This window comes from Taudactylus pleione, unplaced genomic scaffold, assembly GCF_031769625.1.
Source record: "Taudactylus pleione unplaced genomic scaffold, aTauple2 ptg000441l, whole genome shotgun sequence".
Lineage (NCBI taxonomy): Eukaryota > Metazoa > Chordata > Amphibia > Anura > Myobatrachidae > Taudactylus > Taudactylus pleione.
Window position 1 is genome coordinate 299,027 of NW_028284843.1, and position 13,118 is coordinate 312,144.

Sequence of the window (13,118 nt, forward strand, 5' to 3'; positions counted from 1 at the left end):
CCCCCTGCAGTACAGCACGGTGTTACCAAGATGTACAGTTACTGGCTCTATGTTACTCTATTCCCAAATCTAATCTCTGTGCTCATGTTACATCTGCCCCCCTGCAGTACAGCACGATGTTACCAAGATGTACAGTTACTGGCTCTATGTTACTCTATTCCCAAATCTAATCTCTGTGCACATGTTACATCTGCCCCCTGCAGTACAGCACGATGTTACCAAGATGTACAGTTACTGGCTCTATTTTACTCTATTCCCAAATCTAATCTCTGTGCCCATGTTACATCTGCCCCCCTGCAGTACAGCACGGTGTTACCAAGATGTACAGATACTGGCTCTATGTTACTCTATTCCCAAATCTAATCTCTGTGCTCATGTTACATCTGCCCCCCTGCAGTACAGCACGGTGTTACCAAGATGTACAGTTACTGGCTCTATATTACTCTATTCCCAAATCTAATCTCTGTGCCCATGTTACATCTGCCCCCCTGCAGTACAGCACGGTGTTACCAAGATGTACAGTTACTGGCTCTATATTACTCTATTCCCAAATCTAATCTCTGTGCCCATGTTACATCTGCCCCCCTGCAGTACAGCACGGTGTTACCAAGATGTACAGTTACTGGCTCTATATTACTCTATTCCCAAATCTAATCTCTGTGCACATGTTACATCTGCCCCCCTGCAGTACAGCACGGTGTTACCAAGATGTACAGTTACTGGCTCTATTTTACTCTACTCCCAAATCTAATCTCTGTGCTCATGTTACATCTGCCCCCCTGCAGTACAGCACGGTGTTACCAAGATGTACAGTTACTGGCTCTATCTTACTCTACTCCCAAATCTAATCTCTGTGCCCATGTTACATCTGCCCCCCTGCAGTACAGCACGGTGTTACCAAGATGTACAGTTACTGGCTCTATCTTACTCTATTCCCAAATCTAATCTCTGTGCACATGTTACATCTGCCCCCCCCCCAGTACAGCACGGTGTTACCAAGATGTACAGTTACTGGCTCTATGTTTCTCTATTCCCAAATCTAATCTCTGTGCTCATGTTACATCTGCCCCCCTGCAGTACAGCACGGTGTTACCAAGATGTACAGTTACTGGCTCTATGTTACTCTACTCCCAAATCTAATCTCTGTGCTCATGTTACATCTGCCCCCCTGCAGTACAGCACGGTGTTACCAAGATGTACAGTTACTGGCTCTATCTTACTCTACTCCCAAATCTAATCTCTGTGCTCATGTTACATCTGCCCCCCTGCAGTACAGCACGGTGTTACCAAGATGTACAGTTACTGGCTCTATGTTACTCTATTCCCAAATCTAATCTCTGTGCTCATGTTACATCTGCCCCCCTGCAGTACAGCACGGTGTTACCAAGATGTACAGTTACTGGCTCTATGTTACTCTATTCCCAAATCTAATCTCTGTGCTCATGTTACATCTGCCCCCCTGCAGTACAGCACGGTGTTACCAAGATGTACAGTTACTGGCTCTATCTTACTCTATTCCCAAATCTAATCTCTGTGCTCATGTTATATCTGCCCCCCCTGCAGTACAGCACGGTGTTACCAAGATGTACAGTTACTGGCCCTATCTTACTCTATTCCCAAATCTAATCTCTGTGCTCATGTTACATCTGTCCCCCCTGCAGTACAGCACAGTGTTACCAAGATGTACAGTTACTGGCTCTATGTTACTCTATTCCCAAATCTAATCTCTGTGCCCATGTTACATCTGCCCCCCCTGCAGTACAGCACAGTGTTACCAAGATGTACAGTTACTGGCTCTATGTTACTCTATTCCCAAATCTAATCTCTGTGCACATGTTACATCTGCCCCCCCTGCAGTACAGCACGGTGTTACCAAGATGTACAGTTACTGGCTCTATGTTACTCTATTCCCAAATCTAATCTCTGTGCTCATGTTACATCTGCCCCCCCTGCAGTATAGCACGGTGTTACCAAGATGTACAGTTACTGGCTCTATTTTACTCTATTCCCAAATCTAATCTCTGTGCACATGTTACATCTGCCCCCCCTGCAGTACAGCACGGTGTTACCAAGATGTACAGTTACTGGCTCTATGTTACTGTATTCCCAAATCTAATCTCTGTGCACATGTTACATCTGTCCCCCCTGCAGTACAGCACAGTGTTACCAAGATGTACAGTTACTGGCTCTATCTTACTCTATTCCCAAATCTAATCTCTGTGCACATGTTACATCTGCCCCCCCTGCAGTACAGCACGGTGTTACCAAGATGTACAGTTACTGGCTCTATATTACTCTATTCCCAAATCTAATCTCTGTGCTCATGTTACATCTGCCCCCCTGCAGTACAGCACGGTGTTACCAAGATGTACAGTTACTGGCTCTATCTTACTCTATTCCCAAATCTAATCTCTGTGCTCATATTATATCTGCCCCCCCTGCAGTACAGCACGGTGTTACCAAGATGTACAGTTACTGGCTCTATATTACTCTATTCCCAAATCTAATCTCTGTGCACATGTTACATCTGCCCCCCCTGCAGTACAGCACAGTGTTACCAAGATGTACAGTTACTGGCTCTATGTTACTCTCTTCCCAAATCTAATCTCTGTGCTCATGTTACATCTGCCCCCCCTGCAGTACAGCACGGTGTTACCAAGATGTACAGTTACTGGCTCTATATTACTCTATTCCCAAATCTAATCTCTCTGCCCATGTTACATCTGCCCCCCTGCAGTACAGCACGGTGTTACCAAGATGTACAGTTACTGGCTCTATGTTACTGTATTCCCAAATCTAATCTCTGTGCTCATGTTACATCTGCCCCCCCTGCAGTACAGCACGGTGTTACCAAGATGTACAGTTACTGGCTCTATGTTACTCTATTCCCAAATCTAATCTCTGTGCTCATGTTACATCTGCCCCCCTGCAGTACAGCACGGTGTTACCAAGATGTACAGTTACTGGCTCTGTTACTCTATTCCCAAATCTAATCTCTGTGCACATGTTACATCTGCCCCCCTGCAGTACAGCACGGTGTTACCAAGATGTACAGTTACTGGCTCTATGTTACTCTATTCCCAAATCTAATATCTGTGCTCATGTTACATCTGCCCCCCTGCAGTACAGCACGGTGTTACCAAGATGTACAGTTACTGGCTCTATCTTACTCTGTTCCCAAATCTAATCTCTGTGCTCATGTTACATCTGCCCCCTTGCAGTACAGCACGGTGTTACCAAGATGTACAGTTACTGGCTCTATATTACTCTATTCCCAAATCTAATCTCTGTGCCCATGTTACATCTGCCCCCCCTGCAGTACAGCACAGTGTTACCAAGATGTACAGTTACTGGCTCTATGTTACTGTATTCCCAAATCTAATCTCTGTGCTCATGTTACATCTGCCCCCCCGGCAGTTCACATTATGGGCTCTATTTATTAACATTATTTTTACTAAAATAAAGTGATAAAGGCTGTTTTGTGTTTTCACACCCTTTTCACATTATTTTAGTTTCACCTGTAGTTATTACAGGGCAATTGGAGTAGAATTTGTAAAATTCTACTCCAACCCCCAGTATCACTTATTTTTAGTAAAGCAGATCGCATTTCCCATAATTGTAATGGGAAATGTGATCCGACCACAGTTACTAAAAATAAATTGTATAAAAATACCGGGGGAAGCCCTGTGATAATAACGCCACCTGGAGGTGGCGTTATCCAGGGTCTCCCCCGGTTACCGGGCTCCCACTCTGCTCTAACGGGGAGAGCAGAGCTGGGAGCCGGTACCAGTATTCAGCTATGTGGTCTAAGCAGACCGCAAGCTGATTACTGTAAAAAAAAGAAAAAAAAAAATTTAAAATTTTTTTTTTACTTACCTGACTCCAGGGACCGGTGATCGGGCCTCTGGTGATGGCTCCTCTCCGGTCAGCTGGTCTCCCATAGTACACTGGGGCCTGGTCATCAGGTGATCGGCCCAAGTGCAGTATGGGAGATCACCTGATCGGGAAGCCCGGAGAAGATCACCCGAGGCCAGGAGGATGCAGGTAAGTGTAATGAAGGGAGGGGGGGTCGCGGGGGTCCACGATCGCGGGGGCGGGGCTTAGCACCAGGGGGCGGGGCTTAGCATCAGTGGGGGGGTAGTAGCGGTGGTCGGTCGGCGCATGCGCGGGCTCTTAGTCGCGGTATGTTTTCCGAAAATACAGCGACTAGAGTGCGGATGGGATCCACAGGGACAGAGCTTTATCGCAAGCTCTGTCCCTGCAAGGGATTTATAGTAAATCCCTGTGATATTGCCTGAATTCGCCATGCGAATTCACTTGGTAATATCACACTACAATCCGCATTCAATATGCGGATTGTAGTAAATAGATCCCTATGCAACATAGAAACCCCAGGTTACATATGCCAGTGTCCCCCACACTGGCGATGTAGAAATGTGGGTGTTCCCTCATTTGTAGAGGTCACTGCGCAACTACCCCGGTTGCCCTGTTTATATTATAGCACTGATTTGGAATAGCCAACGTGGCCAAATAAGTGGTAATGTGAAGATATAAAATTTGAAATATCTATAGCCAGGGCCGCAACTAGGGGGGGGCTGGAGGTGCACGTGCACCGGGTGAGCCGCTGTACCTGGTGCCAGTGACCTCCAGCCCGGCGCTGCAGAGAGGCTCCAAGCCGGACGTCCGCTGGTAATATTTATTACCAGCGGGCGCCCGGCTCCTTCTCTGCAGCGACGCGGTGTAGCCGGAGCCGGAGGCTGGAGTTCTCTCCCGAACTCCAGCTTCCGGCTCTCCCCACGGGCACTATGGGGGAGACGTCATGACATCTCCCCCATAGTTCCAAGGAGCAGCCGGCGGACCGGACGCGACGCTGGATGCAGGAGCGGGGTTCAAGGTAAGTATATTTTTTTTTTAATAAGCTGCACTACAGGGGCATTATTATGGGGGCAGGGGCATTACCACAGGGGCATTACTATGGGGGCATAGGCAATAAGGGGCATTAATAATGGGGCATGAGCACTACAGGGGCATTACTATTGGGGCATGGGCACTACAGGGGCATTACCACAGGGGCATTACTGTGGGGGCATGAGCACTACAGGGGCATTACTGTAAGGGCACTACAGGGATATTACTATGGGGGCATGGGCAATACAGGGGCATTACTATGAGAGCATGGGCACTACAGGGGCATTACTATGAAAGCATGGGCACTACAGGGGCATTAATATGGGAGCATGGGCACTACAGGGGCATTACTGTATGGTGGGCACTACAGGGGCATTACTACATTACTATGGGGGTATTAACATATGGGCATTACTATGGGGGCATTACAATATGGGCACTACTGCAGGGGGAATTACATGGGGGGCGCCAAATTACTGTCTTGCCCCTGGTGACAAAAATCCTAGTTTCGGCCCTGCTATAGCAAACAATGAAATCCTGTCACCAGAAACAACAAATTGTACAGTTCTCCAGAAGTCTACTTCACCTAATACACAAAAAGGAATGATCTGCCAGGAAGGGATCCAGGAGGCTGTTCTGATCACCCGGGAGTGTGGGGAAACTCCGAGAGATGTAGGTGTCTCCTGGATATTCTGCCGGGGGAGGAAGCTAGTACAGCATGTACTGAAAGTAATTGATAACTAATTTAGACAATGATTATTAGCTATATCATTAACCTATAGCTAATGTACTGATGCTGAGAATGCTCTTACCTCATATTTATCTGGATCAGTATTAGAGACATGCGATTTGGTTTCCTGAAAAGCTAATACAGATGAAATTTGGGGTTCTGAGTCCTGGCTCAGATCACTTTTGGGGTTCAGAGTAGAAATGAGTCCCGGCTCGGGTCTGCTGTAAATTCAGAACTCGGGTTTTGGATCACATGAATACAGATCCAAATTACATGATTCTAGTTCTTTTTATCAAATTTAAAGAAAACTAATCTGAACCAAAACACTTAAGGTTGGTTTTGCCAAAACACAGGGGGTCTGCGCAAATCTCTAATCCGTATACAGTCATGGTTCCCACTATCCACAAACCATAACATTTTAAAAAGGAATATTGGAAAACAATAAGCCCCTCCCACAAGTCATCAATACCAATGCCAATGTGACTGGTAGCTTGTCATACTGATCCTGCATGCCATGGTTAGCAGCTGGTAGTAAGAGCCACCCACAAGTCATCACTACCAATGCCAATGTGACTGGTAGCTTGTCATACTGATCCTGCATGCCATGGTTAGCAGCTGGTAGTAAGAGCCACCCACAAGTCATCACTACCAATGCTAATGTGACTGGTAGCTTGTCATACTGATCCTGCATGCCATGGTTAGCAGCTGGTAGTAAGAGCCACCCACAAGTCATCACTACCAATGCCAATGTGACTGGTAGCTTGTTATACTGATCGTGCATGCCATGGTTAGCAGCTGGTAGTAAGAGCCACCCACAAGTCATCACTACCAATGCCAATGTGACTGGTAGCTTGTCATACTGATCCTGCATGCCATGGTTAGCAGCTGGTAGTAAGAGCCACCCACAAGTCATCAATGCTAATGCTAATGTGACTGGTAGCTTGTCATACTGATCCTGCATGCCATGGTTAGCAGCTGGTAGTATGAGCCACCCACAAGTCATCACTACCAATGCCAATGTGACTGGTAGCTTGTCATACTGATCCTGCATGCCATGGTTAGTAGCTGGTAGTAAGAGCCACCCACAAGTCATCACTACCAATGCCAATGTGACTGGTAGCTTGTCATACTGATCCTGCATGCCATGGTTAGCAGCTGGTAGTAAGAGCCACCCACAAGTCATCACTACCAATGCTAATGTGACTGGTAGCTTGTCATACTGATCCTGCATGCCATGGTTAGCAGCTGGTAGTAAGAGCCACCCACAAGTCATCAATACCAATGCTAATGTGACTGGTAGCTTGTCATACTGATCCTGCATGCCATGGTTAGCAGCTGGTAGTAAGAGCCACCCACAAGTCATCACTACCAATGCTAATGTGACTGGTAGCTTGTCATACTGATCCTGCATGCCATGGTTAGTAGCTGGTAGTAAGAGCCACCCACAAGTCATCAATGCTAATGCTAATGTGACTGGTAGCTTGTCATACTGATCGTGCATGCCATGGTTAGCAGCTGGTAGTAAAGCCACCCACAAGTCATCACTACCAATGCTAATGTGACTGGTAGCTTGTCATACTGATCCTGCATGCCATGGTTAGCAGCTGGTAGTAAGAGCCACCCACAAGTCATCAATACCAATGCTAATGTGACTGGTAGCTTGTCATACTGATCCTGCATGCCATGGTTAGTAGCTGGTAGTAAGAGCCACCCACAAGTCATCAATGCTAATGCTAATGTGACTGGTAGCTTGTCATACTGATCGTGCATGCCATGGTTAGCAGCTGGTAGTAAAGCCACCCACAAGTCATCACTACCAATGCCAATGTGACTGGTAGCTTGTCATACTGATCCTGCATGCCATGGTTAGCAGCTTGTAGTAAGAGCCACCCACAAATCATCACTACCAATGCCAATGTGACTGGTAGCTTGTCATACTGATCCTGCATGCCATGGTTAGTAGCTGGTAGTAAGAGCCACCCACAAGTCATCAATGCTAATGCTAATGTGACTGGTAGCTTGTCATACTGATCGTGCATGCCATGGTTAGCAGCTGGTAGTAAAGCCACCCACAAGTCATCAATACCAATGCTAATGTGACTGGTAGCTTGTCATACTGATCCTGCATGCCATGGTTAGCAGCTGGTAGTAAAGCCACCCACAAGTCATCACTACCAATGCCAATGTGACTGGTAGCTTGTCATACTGATCCTGCATGCCATGGTTAGCAGCTGGTAGTAAGAGCCACCCACAAATCATCACTACCAATGCCAATGTGACTGGTAGCTTGTTATACTGATCCTGCATGCCATGGTTAGCAGCTGGTAGTAAGAGCCACCCACAAATCATCACTACCAATGCCAATGTGACTGGTAGCTTGTTATACTGATCCTGCATGCCATGGTTAGCAGCTGGTAGTAAAGCCACCCACTCTCCGCGTGGATACAATATGGATAGAACCTACCTATGCAGGTTTTCTTGTCGGTGTGGAGGCTGAAGCCGGCCCGGCAGCTGCAGTAGTACCCGCCAATGTGATTGTGGCAGAAATGATCACATATTTCTGTGTCTTCGCTCTGCCTGTCGCACTCATTGATATCTGGGGAGATAAGAGACACCATAAAACCAGGGTGCAATCAGGGAATAATTTCCTATAAATATCTCATCCTAGTATAAAAGCTCATTTTATACACCAAACACATAAGGTGCATATATCAGCTATATGTCTTACCATGGATTTGGACCACTTTCCCTCTAATGTAAATTATCTAAAAATCATAGGTTTAAATGCTGAGATTGCTCTTCAGTCCCAGTGTGCAGAGTTGTGCTGAACAGCAGACTGTTAATGCAGCCCTCACAGCAGCTCAGAATTTCATTTACATTTCACACATTATTTGTTTAAGAACAAACTTGGTTTTAGACCCAGATGGGTGTACGGTACCTCTGTACTTATATAATATAGCAGTAATCACCTTTTGATTTTTTGTGAGTTAGAATTGTTATTAAGGGTATTATATTACACCTGGTTGAAGATGTATAATGCATGTTCCTTACTGGTCCAGTCATCATACCATAACTATAGGTTTTTTTCTCTACATTTCCTTAATATTGTTAATTTATAGTGACAGCCAGAATTGTTTATTATATTTACCTTTCTGCTTTCTTCAGAGAGCTGCTCAGCAGAGCCGGACCGGCGTTACAGAGCAGCAAAAATCACAGGGAAAATGGCGGCGGACATTTTCCCCGTGATTCATGCATGCGCAGAAAAGAGGTCTCCAGGAATAAGGTGCGGGTGCCATTTTTACGGAGACGCATGTGCAGTAGATTCTAGGATTAAGACAGAATTTAACATTTTCTATTCTAGCATTAAGCCAGAATGGCGGGGGGAGGGGGACAAAAATGCCTGTGGCAAAATAACAGTTAAAGGTGCATGCGCAGATTGAGGAAATCCTTAGTGACTCCTCAGCTGTAGGGGAAAAGTCACAATTCCAAAAAGCTGACTCTGCAAAAAGAAAACTTTTTCGGAAGTGATACTTTAGGCAATGAGGGGCCTATTCATTAAACGTAAAAATTCAATGGAGATAATTAGCTATAGAACTCTCATGGAGTTCTAGCTAATTATAGGTGGAATTCATCATTCCTCCTCTCCATAAGTATCTATTCCGGTACCTGTCATTTTTGCGATGGCAGCTTTTCGGGAAATAGATACTTTTCCTGCCTACACTACCTTATCGCATCTGGAAACAGGGCTGCGCATGCGCTGTTACATCTGTAAAACCAGCGCATGCGCAGCACTGCCTACAGATGCGGTAAGTTTCGTACCCCCCCCACCGCCCCCCACCCCCCTCCGCTCACCTTCCCCCCCCTCGACTTACCTGTCCGTGCAGCAGCCTCCGGCTCCGTCCTGCTGGTCTGTCATGTGGTTTCCCAGCAGACCACATGACAGATTAGAAAAAAAAAAAATTTTTTTTCTTTTTCTAAACTTTCTTGTGCTCTGCTGGGGAGCACACATGACAGACCAGCCTCCGGAGCCTGAGGACGGAGCAGAGCGCCGGAGGGACTCATCGGGGGACCTGCACACGCTGATACAGGTTAGTGGATTCTGCTATTCGCCACCTCACAGTGGCGAATAGTAACTGCATCAAATTCCGAAAATTGATAATTTTCGGAATTTGATGAATACCATAATTTCCACATCCCCATACTAATGTACTAATACTAATGTACTAATGTATGGGGAGTGTGGAAATTAACGCAGGGGAACTTAGCAAGGAGATATCTGTGATATCTCCTGTGTTAAGTCTGTTCATGAATACCAAAATAACGTTATTTAAGGAAAATGTCCTTAAAAACGTTATTTTAGTGTTGATGAATAGGCCCCTGAGGCATGATGGCAGGGAGTTATTACTAGTGATAATTATGTAATGATGAATAGACCCCTTAGGGCTCTATTCATTATGTTAATTATTGTGGTGTAAACAGACCTCGATACTTAACATTCCAACTCGATGTGAGCACCGGGAGCAATTCATCATTGCTCCAATGTGGAGACAGCTGAACTGAAAATCTGCTGTCTCCTTGAGTCTTTTCACTGCGGCTTTTGGAGCAGTGAAACCTGTTTGTCTGATAAGCCTTCAGGATACTGATGTGGATGAGCAGCTTACTTTCAGTCAAGTTCATTAATCCAATTACGGAACTCTCGTGTACTCCAATATTAAAAGTTTGCTTTGGTGTAGATGGGTTAATATCATACATAGCACTTACTTGGGTACACTGGGTAACTCTGCATAGAACGAGTGCTGGCATCCTGCACCCAACCCGCGCACACAGCTATGGCCGCTTGGAACAGACTTTCTGCAACGATGTGAAAACCTTGCCTATAGGAAGTGTAATGTGTGTGTGAGTCAGAGGACTGGTTCACAAGGTTTAGGGTGGGATGGGCAGTAGTACTAAGGGCAGAAATGTGGGCAAGCTCCGGAATGCAATCCATATTTAGATGGCGTTACCCTGTAGAAGCCTATGGGCATCTTTCCACATCCTGCACTAAGAGGGATCCGATCCTCTCCCTATACATACTTTGGAGAAGCTCAGGCTCGGTTGGGAGATCCCTCCTATATGGTCTCAGTACTTTTCAACTTCATGTAAGTGAATTGTTGGCTGTTGTTCGCTTTTATTTGAAACTCATTTCCATACAATCTCTGCCATTTTGCACCCTTTAAGCATTGAAATAACTGTGCTCATATTAAACCTGCATTTCATTTTAGCCTGGTCTTTGTGTTTCTTTAACAAATCTATAAGCCAGTGAGGGGCCAAGGTTCATGTTAACGTCTGTGTGAAAATGTCATTTGAATATTAATAATTGTGTGTAGGACTAGGTGGCTATTGGGTGCAGGTGCAGTGAAGTTGTGTTATTATTAGCCGTGATTTCTGACGCGACCATATCCACTGACAGTAATTTCAGATTGATGCATCTGGGAACAGGCAGATTGTGGCACAGCGCTATAAAATGTTCAGTCCTTCCTATCACCTGACCTCCTTGCGAGCTATAGACTATGGGCCTGATTCAGCAAGGATCGCAGTTGCAAAGACGCATGTAATCAGTCTATTAATTCACATTGCGCATGCGTACTAGCAATTTCTATGGGAAATGCGTTTGCAGAGGCTACGTAGACGTAGACCCCGAGCACAGTGATTGAAAGGAAGTGCCATTTGTGGGTGGTGACGGGGGGGGTGCACGGGTGAACACAGGCGTGTCAGTGCGTTGGGACGGCACTGCAGGGGCGTGCATAAATCATACACTGCGATACCAGACGCAGCCTGGGGCCTCATAGCGTGACCTGAAGTTAGCAGTTCCTGAGTGAGATCTGACCTGCCGCATGGGTATGATGTATGTGTAAGGGGAAGTGGGCGTCCTTATGGTAAGCTATGATTGCAATGCGATGGCAAACATTTACATATCACCGCTAACATTAGCAACTGCGCTGCGTGCGTTCTAACAGAATAGCGATCTTTGCTGAATCAGGCCCCTATATCTCCTATTAAGATATGGGCAAAAACTGTTGAAATAAATGTATAATTATTGAAAAGCAAATAGTACATTATATTGATCCTGACCCTGTAAATAATGTTTACCTTCAGCCATATAGAAAGCTTCAAATCCACTGAACTCTTTCTCATTTGAGTAGTCACTTCTGAAAGTCACAGTCACCTTGTTGCCCAGGGAGTAGAAGGGAGAGTCTCCGGGGGCTTCCTCTGTATCTGTGGACTCCTTGCCGCACAGTTGTGCCAGCACTGTCCCCTGGGAAGTGAGCTGTGAGATGAACAGTGCTAAATAAATCATTCTGCCATTTTGAAACTTTATAATACATGTTTAATGAGAAGTATAAAGAATAATAGAGACGCCGTATTCATAAGAGGATGTGCGATATCTCCCATAACATTTAAGAGAATTTGCTTTCTACTACTTACCGATAATGGGCATGAAAATTGGTGGTAATTGCCCTCACATACATGCAGGGAAATAAATGAGGGTATTTGCGGGGCCCCACTCCCTATCTATATAATTAGGATTAGCAGCATGGACTTACCCCAGCCTATACTTTGTGCAAATGATACACATGGGAACAGGCATGTTTACATTTCCATACATTGACAAGCTGTCGCTGAACTTTGCCTAGGATAGAGTGCCACGCTGAAACACAGTTATGCCCCTTTAGTTGTGAGTGGAGATGTTATTGAAATGAACATAACTCTGCATCGCCCGTGCTTGGGTACGTCGAGTAACTCTGCATTGCCTGTACTTGGGTATGTCGGGTAACTCTGCATCGCCCGTACTTGGGTACGTCGAGTAACTCTGCATTGCCTGTACTTGGGTACGTCGGGTAACTCTGCATCGCCCGTACTTGACTACGCTAGATAAAACTGCAAAGCCTGTACGTGGGTATGCTGAGTAACTCTGCATCGCCCGTACTTGGGTACACTGGGTAAGTCTGCATCGCCAGTACTACAGGTAAGCCAGGTGTAGGAGCATGTGCAGTGTGTAGCTGTGTAGCTGTCCAACAGGATCAATATTTCTAGAAAAGAGACATTCTATCTAAATTAAATACATGTCCTAAACCATTAACCCCAACACTCCCACTAAGAGTAGGGTAGCAGGGGCAAATGCAGGATTCTCAGGTAGGGGTTTCCATTATATATGTCTACACACACACACACATATATATATATGTAGAAAAAAAGGGGGGAGTAGCACTCACCAGTCTTCTTAAAAACATCTCTTTATTGCATCTCAGTAAAAATGTTACAACATTTCAAAATCCGACATTTCGGTCCTGTGCAAGGTTGACAAAGATCCATGCACACAGCTTAGCGGTGCTGCAAAAGTGTTTATTTTCATTTTTTTTGTTCAAGGGGGCGTGGCCACACCTCCCACGATTAGGTCACACCCCCTCTGTACCTGGCCCGGCCGAGCTCTCTACGGCCC

At 45.7% G+C, this 13,118-nt stretch overlaps 1 protein-coding gene across 1 annotated transcript in view; it reads right to left on the minus strand.

The window, feature by feature from the left end:
- The window catches only part of MASP2 (MBL associated serine protease 2), a 250,999-nt gene that overhangs the window by 206,169 nt on the left and 31,712 nt on the right, over positions 1-13,118 (minus strand). The window contains exons 2-3 of the mRNA XM_088447809.1: positions 11,768-11,945; positions 8,103-8,234 (exon numbers count right to left, since the gene is read on the minus strand). Of these exons, the coding sequence (XP_088303935.1) occupies positions 8,103-8,234; positions 11,768-11,945 (310 nt within the window). The remainder of the gene's footprint in view (positions 1-8,102; positions 8,235-11,767; positions 11,946-13,118) is intronic.